A 13,141-nucleotide genomic window follows, 5' to 3' on the forward strand; every position below is an offset into this window, starting at 1 on the left:
ATCAGAAAGAACAAATGTCTGCCTGAAATTTACCAAATTGTTTCAACCTCTGTGGAAAAGTAAAGTCTTCTTAAACATTTTTTTGATTTAAAAGAATAATAAAAGAAAGGAAATTAATAAGAGTCAAAAAGCTTCAGAACAAACTCAGAACAAACCTCAAACAAATAAAGCTTCAAACCCTGAACAGAAACCAGCATGGAAAATTTCAGAGTCTAAAAATGAAAATACTCCTGAATTTGTAGTTAAGTCTGTTTTCTGCAACCTAAATCTTTATTCTGTGGTGCTCCTCTCTTTTACTGCTACAACCGTTGCAAGATATATGTTTGTCAGGCTTTCAACTTCTATTACAGATATCACTCCAGAGAAGTTCATATCCCAATCCTCTGAAAAACAGAGTAAATACTACCAGATGAAGAAGCTCCTTGCAGAAATTATATCAGTCCAACTGGAAAACGTTCACATTTTCAGTGTATTAAATAGCCCAAGTCAAACCCCAGGGATTGATGTTTGGTTTGCAGTTTATGGTCCACCTTATTACAAAGCAGAAAAGCTTAATGGCAATGTAGCAGCCTCCAGAGTATGGGTAAGTATTGTTACTACATATGAAACCACAGCACCTTCTCATTGTGTCTATTCCGATAACATCCATTGCCTAATGCATAGTTAGAATGACTGAGGGGATAGTGTCTGAGAAAAATGGATAGTTTTAATCAGCAAAGCCAAACAGTCCTTTAGCACTTATATTAGAAGTTTCAAATGTGAATGTTTTAAAAGCCAGCCTATAAATACAAATTAAGTCACCCAAACATAATGAGCTTTTAGGAATGTGAACATATTTTTCCTATTGAAAAGACTGTAAAACTCTGTATGAAGTATATATTTAGCTGTTGCCTTTCTAGACGGTGTTTTAATGTTTCAGTTTTTAGTCCTTTACACACGAATGTTCTGCAGCTGAAACTCACAAACCAGTCAAAAGTTCCAACTTTCTGAGTGAAGAGAGCAAAGCAGTAAAATAACCACTCTCCCGAGTGGTTTCTCCAGTGGAAAACCAGTGTGGAAATATGCATTGACAATTTAGTGAAGCTCCTGTCCCTCTTGCAAAAAACGTATTGATAAGAGTTAAATAACTCACTTTGTTGGAAATGTGTCTGTTGGTAAACAGAGGCTGAAATATGAGTTATGTTTAGGAGCAGTGCTGCATTACCGACTCGCTCTTGCCAGAAAAGGTATTTCTTCATTGGCCAATGCCTGTCCACCCTTCACAGTAAATCTAAACTAAAAATACAGTTCAGATGCTATGTAAATAATCCATCAGAACCATCAGTGGTTAATATCTATCAGCTTTGGAGGAATATGATATTTTTGTCCTCTAAGTGCTTGCTCAAGCTATAATTGACTTGTACCAAGGCTTTGACCCTAACAGATGCCAGAGTGAACTGCCTTCATCTGGATAGGGTGAGGTGGATGTTGGAAGGACAGCACAGCAACAAGTTTTGAAAATAAATAAGGATTGTTATTTTCATTACTGTCATCTGTGAGTTTCCTTTCTGTGGAAAAGTCACATGAATGCAACTGATTGTTCTCCACAGCTGGAAAACATCCTGGATATAAATATCACTCAGATTAGCATTGATGAATGTGTGACTGCAAACTGCACTCATAGCAGCGGATGCATCAGCAAGCATGAATGGAGTCATGTGCCAACAATAACCACAGCTGGAGGCATTTCACTGGTGTCTGTGACAGTCCTGAGTCATGTCCTATGTGGCTGTGCAGCTCGGGAGAGCCCTCATCTCTCCTGCTCCTCATACCAAAGAAACCCTTGTCTCAATGGTGGCACTTGTGTGGATACTGATTTGGGCTACAGGTTGGTAAAGCTCTGCCTGGTGTGCAAACAAAATGCTTCCAGTTCAGCTGTAAGGAGGATGACTGGAACTTGAGGAGGCATCACTGCATATCTTCTCACTGTGGCAGATCTGACTTTTCTTATACTTCATGCGTGGGTCTTGCAAACAAACCTCTATTTTCAGGTAGATGCCTAGGTTTGTCAGTCTCTGTGAAAACTCTGGGAAGCAGAAACTCCCTGCTCTCCTGCCCATTTCTGTTGCTCCTTTGGATTCTCCCTCATATTGTCATGCTGTGATTACTCTTTTCTACAGAATCCACAGCATATTAAGGAAAGAACCCCAAGCACCTATTTTTGATAATGTAAGGGAAATAAACCAGCAAGTAGCTTGCAATAAGAGTGGAGATGTCAAGATCTATGACCGTCCCAACTCTTCTCACTTTTTCTGGACATTAGCTTCCCACAGCTTTCCTGGGGAGATTCCAGTTGGACAATTTTTCACAACGAGAACAATCAGTCACTGGAATAATCTCCCCAGGGAGGTGGTGGATTCCTCAATATTGGACACTTTGAAGATTCAGCTGGGTAGGGTACTGGGCCATCTTGTCTAGATCGTGCTTTTGCCAAGAAAGGTTGGACGAGATAATCCTTGTGGTCCCTTCCAACCTGGTGTTCTATGATTCCTCTGATTTCCCTGTAAACTTCATGAAGTCTTTAAAAAAGCTGATAACTAAGCCTAGTTAAAAGTGGGTTTCTTTTTAATTCTTTTATGAAGACATTGGAGGTTTTCATGTGTTTTGTAATGGCTCTGACATTTGTTCACAGAATATACTTGCACAGACGTATCATCATCTAGAACTAAAGCTAAATTGTGTTTGTAAAACAGGTCAATAGGGAACATTTTTTGATGGGAGTTTTGCTAGTGCTTAACCCATGCTATGGTCTATGCAACATGGGCTCCTGTGTTTAAAGTGGAGTCTCCTACTGTAGGAAGAGCCTTTTGTGACTTCTGCTTGGATGGAGGATTTTTGCTTTTATTTTTCTTAATAGGTGCAAATGTTCTGCAAATTTCCATGGACCAGACTGCCAGCAGACAAAACACAGCTTCAGAGGCCATGGTTATGCCTGGTTCCCTCCTCTTAAGCCTTGCTTTGAGAGCCGCATCTCCTTAGAGTTTATCACCGAAGTCGCTGATGGCCTTCTGTTGTACCATGGACCAGTGGCACGAGGGCAGCCTGGAGAACAGGAAGATTTCCTTGCTTTAGGTTAGCACCTTAGAAAGTGTTTGTTCTTTGTGCTTGGGTGAAGGTGAGATTCTACTTAGAGTTGATAGGGGTTTTTTTAAGTAAGGTTCAGTAATTTACTTATGGAGAATAAGGAGAATGCAGAAAAACCTGTCAGTATGCCCAATTTATATCCTGTGTCACTGTGCTGGAAGTTGGACTTTTTAAGCTGTATAAAGAACTCTTCCAAATAAAATCTAACAGCAACAGTTGTTTCAACAGAGTTGGAGTGGGAACATGGTTAGTGCTTACCCAATAAGAGTCTTTCCTTTGCAGAGCTTTCTGGTGGTGTCCCATCGCTGACTGTGCGCCACAGCTCTGGTGAGCTTTTCCTGCAGCTGTCACCAAAAGTTAATGTTGCGGATCGCCGCTGGCACAATATTAAAATTATAAATGATGGAAAGGCAAGTGTAAATATGGACAATCCTTTGCAAGCAGGAACTTAGTTATTCCTTTCAAATCCTTTCTCCCTTCTGTAGAGCTCTTCTATCAACCAGTCTTTCACCACTTCTGCAATAGCAAGGATTGAAGCCTGTCAGCTCAGGTGTCCCCTTAGTCTTGAAGCAGTGAAGCAGAAGAAGGGCTGGAGAAGTCCAATACGATTTTGAAACTGGCCCTGTTAATCCCTTTGTTTAATGAGCCTATCTATCTCATTTCAGAGCTGTGACAATCCAGAGGTTGGTTAAATTTTTCCTGGATTGATGGGGTGAAATATCCTTAATTTCTTTGAGCAGGAAATCCTGCCCCACCAAGTGACTTTAGACATACAGCACAACGGAGACAGATATGCTTTTGTGTAGGGAGAACATCTTGCTGATGTAACACTGGTGAAGCAAGGCTCCCTTTTCCTCTCCTGCATAAGATAAGCTGGGGGGGCATGTCAGGATCTGGGCTGGGGAGCTTGGCAGACCATCTACTCTGCTAGATTGTCTCTCTGAGTTCTAATCTGGCAGAAAAGTGCAAGAAAATCCCATCTTGCCTCTACTGTGTGAGTGATTTGGCATGGTCCTCGTAGAGTCAGGTCTTTCTTTTGTATGGCTCCTTAGTTATACACCATGTGCAGTAGTCTTCTTCCAGTATCTGAAGGGGGCCTACAAGGATGCTGGGGAGGGACTATTCATCAGGGACTGTAGTGACAGGACACAGGGTAACGGGTTCAAACTTAAACAGGGGAAGTTTAGATTGGATATAAGGAAGAAATTCTTTCCTGAGAGGGTGGTGAGGCACTGGAATGGGTTGCCCAGGGAGGTTGTGAATGCTCCATCCTTGGTGGTGTTCAAGGCCAGGTTGGATGAGGCCTTGGGTGACATGGTTTAGTGTGGGGTGTCCCTGCCCATGGCAGGGGAGTTGGAACTAGATGATCTTAAGGTCCTTTCCAACCCTGACTATTCTATGATTCTATGATTAGTATATGGAAGTGTTCTATTATCTTCATGAAGTTTCCTGCACCATCATTGCTAGTTACTATTCCCCTCATGCTAAGTGAAAGAAAATGTGTAATTAAAATGTATGCACGTCTCTGGATGCAGTTGTTTTAAATAATATTTTTCTCTAGAAAGTGAAGCTGATTCTTGACCACTGCACAAATGCCTCCATTAGAGACAATGATAATGTTGTTAAGAAGATCTTCCAAATGGATCTGTCTGCCTGTGAAGCCTCCGGAGAGATTGTGGGATCTCAAAGGTAAAAAAACCCAACCAAACAAAAAAACCCAAACAAAACCTCCCAAAAAACCCCAACAACAAGAACTGGAAACATAATTACTCAAAAAAGCTAAGGAAAAAGCAGGGAGGAATCAGCCAAGTTGCTGAATTTTGCATGTCACTGGGTCTTTCTTTCCTTCCTGTCTCTTCAGCATGGACAGGCTCTTCAGTGGCAATCAGCCCCTGCAACTGGGTGGAGTTAAGAAGACTTTGCCTTACCACAGTTCACAAAGGCACTTCAGAGGGTTTGTTGGCTGCATACGCAACGTCATTGTTGACAGTAAGGTAGGGCTACTAAGACCAGTCTTGGGTTTACTGCTGTTAACTGTAGACACCTGATGTGATGATACTCTTTGTCCTTTTCCAGGTCTATGATTTAGAGCACCCTGCAGAGTCCTTGAACAGCACTCCTGGCTGTGTCCTCACAGATGGAATGTGTCAGAGTGGTGGGACAGCCTCCTGTGGGGCCCATGGCAAGTGTGTTGGTGGTTGGGATTTCTTTCACTGTGACTGTTCCCCAGGATATGCTGGACCAGCATGTGAAAAAGGTACTGCAAGTTCTAGGGAGAAATTCATGGTGAGGATCTGTGGGAACAGCAGCAAACATACTGCTTTAAAATTTGCCATGACTTTGAACTGAGTAGTGTAATAAGACCATGCAGTACTCTGGGAATGACTTAGATCTGCAGCAATGTAAGGATCCTTCTAATTCTTGCTGAATAAAGTTAATGTCGCAGATCGGGGTCTTGTTGATACCTGCTTTACATTGCAGGAGAGGCAAGTGGTCAAATGGGTTGTTTTGTCCTTTTCATCACAGCATTTTATCTCTCAGTGATGAAAGATGAGACATGCTGCATTGTGACTTCTTCCTCTGATCATACTGATCACAAAATGTAGCTTAATGAACATGGTATTATTTGCCAGCTTGCAGTGGTTATCAGAGTGATGAGGTTGCCAGCTCGGTATATTCTCTCCATGAAACTTGAGGGCATAACCCTCAAATTACCCTCAGACCCAATTTTCCATCTATAAAATTCTGATAATTGCATTTGTGTCTGTCACTGAAATGAACTGAAGGTTGTGCAATGCCTCTAGACCACAGCAGTGGGTGCATGTGGGGACATAGTTATCAGGCTGGCTTCAGCAAATGTGTTACCCTGTACAAAAGCAGCATGAAGTATGTATCAGAGAACAAAAACATGCAAGGATGGATAATTAAAACCTAAGAGACACAGTAATAAAGTGCATAATCTTAGCAGAATTCCAAACTTTAGGAAATAAATTCTTTAACTCTTTCTTTAACATGGCCCACACACAGCCATGTTCAGGTAGAGGGGTAGCACACTTGAAGTTGGCTCTGTACTCCCTATTTAATACCTTCAGCACCTATTTCTGAAGCAGAAATTGCAAGTGAGTTACAGGCATTTACTGGGACTTAACCTGCCCTGTATCTGCCTTCTCCCTCTAGGTACGAGATACAAATTATGAGGTTAATCTAGAAGTCTATAATGAGCACCAGTTTCCTGTAACTTTGAGGACTTTGTGTAGTGCTAGAAGAGAATTAGCCCCTCAGTCCTGTGGTTTGAATGAGCTACAGGTGAGGATGAGCAGCAGCGAGCAGCTGGAAAGGAGCACATGCAAGATAGCATTGAATCAGTGTGTTGTAATAAATACACAGGACTGGTGGTGTATTACACATATTTCTTCAGCTCAACACGCTCACTTTTCCTTCCTGTATATGGAACAATAATACCATATGCAGGCAGCCAGACCCTCTATTTCCTTCTCCATCTGCCACACAAGACTTAAAAAATTACTCAGCAGAAGCTCTCTCTGTCCAACAGGGTGGACAGAGAATTATAATAGACACATTCTAGGCCTGAAGTGTTCACTGTTTAAAGCATTTATGATAACCACTTAAGTGGTTAATACAGTTCAGTTATTTGTATTAACATTTTGCAGACAGATGATACTGGTTTATAAACATCTGCCTAGATTTAAGTCTTACTCTGTTTTGCATTATCTTGGGATGCTGGCTCACAAACCCAAGTGCTGTATTGGCTCTTACCCCACACCACTGTGGGATAAACCAAGTGCTCAGAAAGTAATTACTCAAAATCCCTAAGTCATATCCTGGTGTAATAGGAAAACTAAGATTGTTTCCAGCTCCTTCTAATATATTGGGCTGCAAAATGCTGGTGTTCAGCTGGTGCTTTATGAATGGCGGAGCCACGCTCACAGCAAGGAGCAGACAACTGGGGACAGTGTCCCAAGAAAACCTCCTGCTCATCAGCTAGAGTTTGTAGCTGCAGACATACTGAACAAGAAAGAACAGTGGGTTAAGAAGATTACTAGGAGGAGAATAAGCTAGAGGAGAAAAGAAAGCAGACTTCAAGAAAGAAAAGACAGGAGAAGCAGTGACAGGAAAAAAAGAGTGCAGAAATTAAGTCTCTTGATCATTTCATATTTTATGTCCTGAGAATCAGATTAAATGCCCCAGGATGAGCTCGGCACTCTTTGGATTTCTACTTGTGTGACCTCAGGTTAGCTGTTGATGCCCCAGTGTTCTTCTTGTCTAGCAACTAACTTGGACTATGTATTTGGTAAGAATAAACTTCCTTTTTCAACAAAGCTGTGCTCAGAACAAGCAGATCTAGGATTGCTGTCGGGTAGTGAGACTGAAATGGGTGCCTGCTGCGTAGAGCACCAGGGTCTTGGTGGTTTAGTGGTTTTTGATTTCCATAGAAATGTGCAGTGCAACTTGATCACTCTGCTGGGTGACTCATATGGATTCCCCAGAGATTAACAGGAAAATAATTAATTTCAGTGCATTTTCCCTAGTTAAAACATGAAATACTGACATGATTCTGTTTGTGACAGGCAGAATGTTAGAGACAGTATCTAATTGTCCCTTTGCTGCCTAAATTCTGTATCTCTGTTTTGTTGTTTTTGTCTTAGAAGTGTGAGGGGTGTTTTCCATGATGCTTCATTACTTTACTGAAGTTTCTTAAGAATTAAAACTCTCTCATTCAGAACTAGCTGATGCTCAAGCAGGAGCAGTAATTTCTGAGATTTTTCACTCTGTTTTTATATGTGTTGTGCTTAGTTCTTCCCGAATGGGCTTTTGGAAGGGACAGTTGGATCCATTATGAGCCAAGAAGCATCCTCAGCACTCACAGCACTCAGATCCAGATGATGGTGCGCACCCGTATCTCTCACAGCACCCTTCTCAGCTTGGCTTCTGCAAGTGGGAATGGATATATCCGACTGGAGGTGAGCAGTCCAAAAGTCAGCTGAGAAGACTTAGAGGTAGACATTGGTAGGGAGAAAACTGATTAAAGGGTTCATGTGAGTTATAAGAGTGGCCTGTAAATGAAAGAGTTAGTAATTCCTGGACCTACAATTTTCTTGTAGTAATTTATATCTGGGAATAAAGCACTTAAAAACAAGAGTGCTGTTTTCATTCTAAAAACTCAGGTTCATTTATTTAGGCAGGACTGTGTAATAACATTTAGAAGTGCATTTCTGTTTCTAAAGGTCTTTATCATCTTCCTCTAGGTGGTTGAGGGTTTCTTTACTGTTAACTTCAGTTTAGGGGACAAGAATCACTCTCTGAGAATGAGGACATTACTTATAAACAATGGCCAGTGGGTTCTTCTAACCATGGAGCGCTACAACAATGAATTTACCCTGCGTGTTAACAGTGGTGGAGGAGATCAAGAAGTAACCTCTGTCTTGGGTATGAATAGATGGTTCGAGATGGAGTGGGCAAGCATTGTGCTAGGAAACCGCCTTCCCAATCATTCAGAGAGCAATTTCCAAGGCAAGTGATATGATGAATTCCTAAAATGAAGGAATTAAAGCCTTAGAGAGGCATCTTTGAGTGTATTGGAGAGTCTGAAACCCAAGTAAGAATTCCCATGGAGGCTACTATGTCCCTCTTCAACTAGGGAATTTACAGCCAACGTTCAACTCTCTATTTGCCATTGTATCTGGTCCTAGTGAAGGTATCCTGCAGATATTAAAAAATAGCACTTAAGATTTTTATTTCCCATGCCAAAGGCTCCAAGCAGGGAAATCATGTTGTGATCTTCACTTTCTTTTTGCTTCAAAAGGGTTTAAGGAACAGACACACCACCTCCTGGTAGAAGAAGGATTTGCAAGGCAATTCATTTCCTGGAGTGGGGTGCTGGGACTTTGAGACTGTGGCTCAAGAAGACAGCTTTTTCAATTCTGTTTTCTTCTCATTAAGCCCCACTTTTATGAATGTATTTTAAATCTAGACTAATTTAGTGGAGCTGTTCTGGTTCATAGCACAGTTCTGCTAATTCATTGCATTGGTACAACCAACCTGTTCTAGAGGAGTATTGTTGATCTGTAGATCGGCCAGAGCACACGAGCACATATCCTGTAGCTCTTCTGCTAAAATAGAACAGATAAGTAGTATAAGAATACCTTCCAAAAATGTTTTACATTTTGTACAATGCTTTAAGGTCTCCTACATATGTGTTGGGGGCTAAGCTTGAGGTGGGGAAGTTGCTAACTCAATATATTTCTCTTTGATGCAGGTTGTATGCGTGATGTCCAGCTGAATGGTCAGCCACTGCTCGTGGAAGGCAAAAGCACACAGTTTGGCTTAATTCTGAGGCGGCAAGGTGTCACAATGGGATGCCATTCCAGTGCCTGCAGCAGCCAGCCCTGTTACAGCCCTTTCCTTTGTGTAGACCTGTGGAGAAAATATGAATGCCGGTACATTAAACCTTTGTTTTTATGCAGGGGTAGCTGGGAAGTTCTTTTCTTCCACCTTGGTTCAGGCAACTTGCCTCTTAGCAGTAAAACTCCCTGCTGCTGCTGGCCAGAGAGGGGTGTCCCGAGAACAAATCATTCTCTACATCTCATCTCCCATCATGAACCAAACTTGCCTTTTCCTGCAAGTATGACATGGAACCTATTATTCCACCATTTTTATCATGTTGAGAAGATCACATGCCAGTAAGAAAGAGAAATGTTTGTGTTTCTACTAGCTCACTATGTTAGACTTTATATATAGTTCATACTCTCAATGTGGATTTTTGCTTTGCTTGAAAAGACTTTAATTATTTGCTTTAAAGAAATAATCACAAGCTTTGCTCAACACAACATACAACTCCAGGTGCTTTGCTTGCCTAAAATATACCTTCTGCTTTTGTTGTTCAGGTGTCCAGCTGGGAAAGTAGAAATGACAGACAACCTTACAGGGCTCAGACACTGTACCTCATCACCTTGTGGATACTGGACCTGTAGGAATGGGGGTACCTGTGTAGCTCAATCCCAAGACAAGATTATCTGCCAGTGCCCCGAAGGTTACAAGGGACGATGGTGTGAAATTAGCCAGGTGAAGGCTGGAAGACCTGTGGGACTCAGCTCTGGCTCTATTCTGGCAATCAGCATGTGCCTCCTTGTCTTCCTAGGTAGGAAAGCAAGTACCTTTTTTTGTTTCTTTTAAATCTTGTACCTTGCTCCACTGAATCAAGTCTGCTTTACCCCTCGATGTTGTGATCAGTGTTTCACTTTTTCTGGAGATCACCAGTTAGGAGTTTATTTGCAAATACTAAAGACAGGCATCAGCACATAGTTAGAGTTTACTTGCTTTGGAGCCAGTTCAAGCAAATTCAGGACTTTTCCCCTCGGAATAACTTATTTTCAACCCTTCTTAAGTAAGAGCTTTCCATCTATGTGTGCAAATCTGTGTGCAGCCACATCCATCTGAAACTTCCACCTGCCCTGAGCCCTTACATTTGTAATAGATAAGGCCTACAGCAAGTACTTGCTATTCACACATTAGGAAGGAAAGCTCTTGCTCTATCAAGTTTATAATCTTAACAGGGAAGCCTCATTAAGAATGTAGGACAGAAAGAGATGTTCACAGTGTGTCCAGTTTCAGGTGCACTTTCGCTGAAAAGTTAGTAATGTGATAAAACTATTTTCGTATTGATAAACTGGATACACAGAATAGTAAAGACTCCATGATTACATTACACTTGTAACCTTCATTAAAACAGTGTTTTACTTACTTTGGGTATCTTATTTACTCAGGATTGGTGAAAGGCCAGAGACTGGCCAAAATGCCTTCTATTTAAATGGATTCCTTTAGGTAAGTAAAATACCATTTAATGAAGTTTATAATGTAATATACATAGATGATTCTTTATATTCCTGAATATAAGTTGCTTATGTATTAACAATTATGCATTTCTTACCTTGGAATTTGGTTGTCAAATTAAGAGTTGATTTAATATCTCTGGAGTCATATAACTACTCGTTAATAGTGCACCGTACTTTGTCAAATGACATATAACAAAGATGTCATTTATTTCTTGCAGCTCTCTTGGTTTCCTACACAGTGTGGAGTCAGTGGGGAAGTTCAGGGTTTCGGAAAGGAGGAATTTACCACATTCCTGAAGAGCGTGAAAGCTGGGAGGATGTTAGAGAAAATGTTTTCAATTATAATGAAGAAGGCGGTGGAGAACGTGATCAGGTATGATGCAGCTTCAATCCAGTCTTTGCAAGTGCAACCTCTCCTCACCTTCATTTCCCAGACCTTTTATTTAACTTATTGTCCTCATCCAATTGTTTTTTGGTTTTTGGTTTTTTTTTTACCTTAAGTACTCTTGAGTGGGAGACCTCTATTGCAATCCAGTCTGTAACTTTCACAATGCTGGTTGACTGTGGCTACTTTTGAGGGGGCTGCTCTGGACACAACTTACTTGCTTTAGCTTAAGACTATCATTATGCAAAGGAATTTGGTATGATCTGAACTTAGCCCTTTGAACTAGGGCCTCTCTTTTCTTCAGTTTGTAGAAAACGCAGAATGCAGGTTTGTGTTGCACTGAGTTTTAAAAGTTTCCGGAACCTGTTTCCCTTTGTGCTGTTTGTCTCTGATATTTGCATTATTTTTTATTTTCCAGGATGCTTACGATATAGATAAACTGAAGAAACCTCTTCATACCATTCCCCACTTCTCTTTGAGGGCAGCTGCTTCACACTTCAGGACACACACTGGCCCAAAAAGAGACTCTCTCACAAAACATGCACATCAAAACCAGTCAACATCAGCTGTTATCAGCGTTCCAGACCTCAAGGAATACATTTCTCAAATCATTTGGAATGCAGACAACAATCTAAAAAGTCTTCCAGCTGACACTATTAATGTTTACTGCTTAGAAGGGCACTGCTCTCTAGCAGAGAGCCTTAGTTCCTTAGATTCCAGTAGTGGGGATGAAGATCTAAATTATGATTGCCTCCAAGAGTGGGGGTTGAAGTTTGACAAGCTTAAAGAACTCTATAATGTCTCAAACGAACACTTATAACTGGAGTTAAAGGAACTTGACATATGGACACTACTTTCAAAAATGTCCATTTTTATATGTAATGTACCTCAAGTAACTTGATGCAAGTTTTTAGTTACAGTAGTATGATACACTCACTTTTCCTAGGAGTGATAATCTGAAAGGTCTTTTTATATGCGCTGTACAGTTATTTAACAGCAGAAGTAAAAGCCTTTGAAAGCATGAATTTTCTTGAGAACTTTGGAACGTATGATTTCTATAGAATAGCATTATAATACTGCTTTTTACTTGTGTAGATCAAAGTGACTTACTAGAATTATCCTGGTTGCAAGAACTTGAATTACTTTCTCCCTAGTATTAATATGAATCCTATCAGGTGAGTAATGGTGGGTAAGGCCTATTTTTTCTAACTGCATTCATTTTAGACTGTGAAATAATTATTACAAATATTAAACATTTTAAATTCCTGGTTCTCTTGTCAGTTTTTGTCTTATCCTCCCGAACTGTCATCTCCCTTGACAGCACACACACCACCCCCCTTGCTATTACAGGCTGCCCAACTGCGTGAGGCTGAAAATATGAAATAGTAAAGTATTTGAGAAAATCAGACAGATGACTGAAACAGGTAAAAGCTTCTGCTATCATCCTGTCTTCCTCCCCAGACATTGATGTCTTAGGAACAGAGATGTCTGAAAAGCTTAAGAACTAGCTCCTGGATAGTTGCAGCTTAGAGTGGCATAGACAGACATGGGCTACGTAAGTGTGGACAAAAGTTAACTGCTGAGAGGAAGTAGCTGCTTTTGAGACTTCATCAGAATCTGTCCCTTTTCATGGATTGTCTTTGCCATTCCATAGGGCATTTAGGTGTGCATGGGCAGGAGGAGAATGGAGGATTAGCCGTTTTGGCCTAGCCTGAGCTGTGAGCCTGCTCCGGCCACTAAGCGCCCAGCTCCGAGCGCTCCCTTCTCGCCTCAGGGCGCA

General features: G+C 41.1%; 1 protein-coding gene across 1 annotated transcript in view; it reads left to right on the forward strand.

Moving 5' to 3' along the window:
* Positions 1-12,181, forward strand: part of LOC308217650 (neural-cadherin-like) — a gene marked incomplete at its 3' end in the record, with an annotated part of 48,748 nt that extends 36,567 nt beyond the window's left edge. The window contains exons 21-33 of the mRNA XM_080610864.1: positions 351-583; positions 1,590-1,867; positions 2,897-3,111; positions 3,406-3,533; positions 4,685-4,812; positions 4,985-5,117; positions 5,200-5,380; positions 7,939-8,105; positions 8,391-8,655; positions 9,401-9,581; positions 10,029-10,282; positions 11,195-11,349; positions 11,780-12,181. Of these exons, the coding sequence (XP_080466990.1) occupies positions 351-583; positions 1,590-1,867; positions 2,897-3,111; positions 3,406-3,533; positions 4,685-4,812; positions 4,985-5,117; positions 5,200-5,380; positions 7,939-8,105; positions 8,391-8,655; positions 9,401-9,581; positions 10,029-10,282; positions 11,195-11,349; positions 11,780-12,181 (2,720 nt within the window). The remainder of the gene's footprint in view (positions 1-350; positions 584-1,589; positions 1,868-2,896; positions 3,112-3,405; positions 3,534-4,684; positions 4,813-4,984; positions 5,118-5,199; positions 5,381-7,938; positions 8,106-8,390; positions 8,656-9,400; positions 9,582-10,028; positions 10,283-11,194; positions 11,350-11,779) is intronic.
* Positions 12,182-13,141: the final 960 nt, after the last annotated feature.

Source organism: Psittacula echo (genome assembly GCF_963264785.1).
Source record: "Psittacula echo genome assembly, chromosome: 2".
NCBI classification, from domain to species: Eukaryota; Metazoa; Chordata; class Aves; order Psittaciformes; family Psittacidae; genus Psittacula; species Psittacula echo.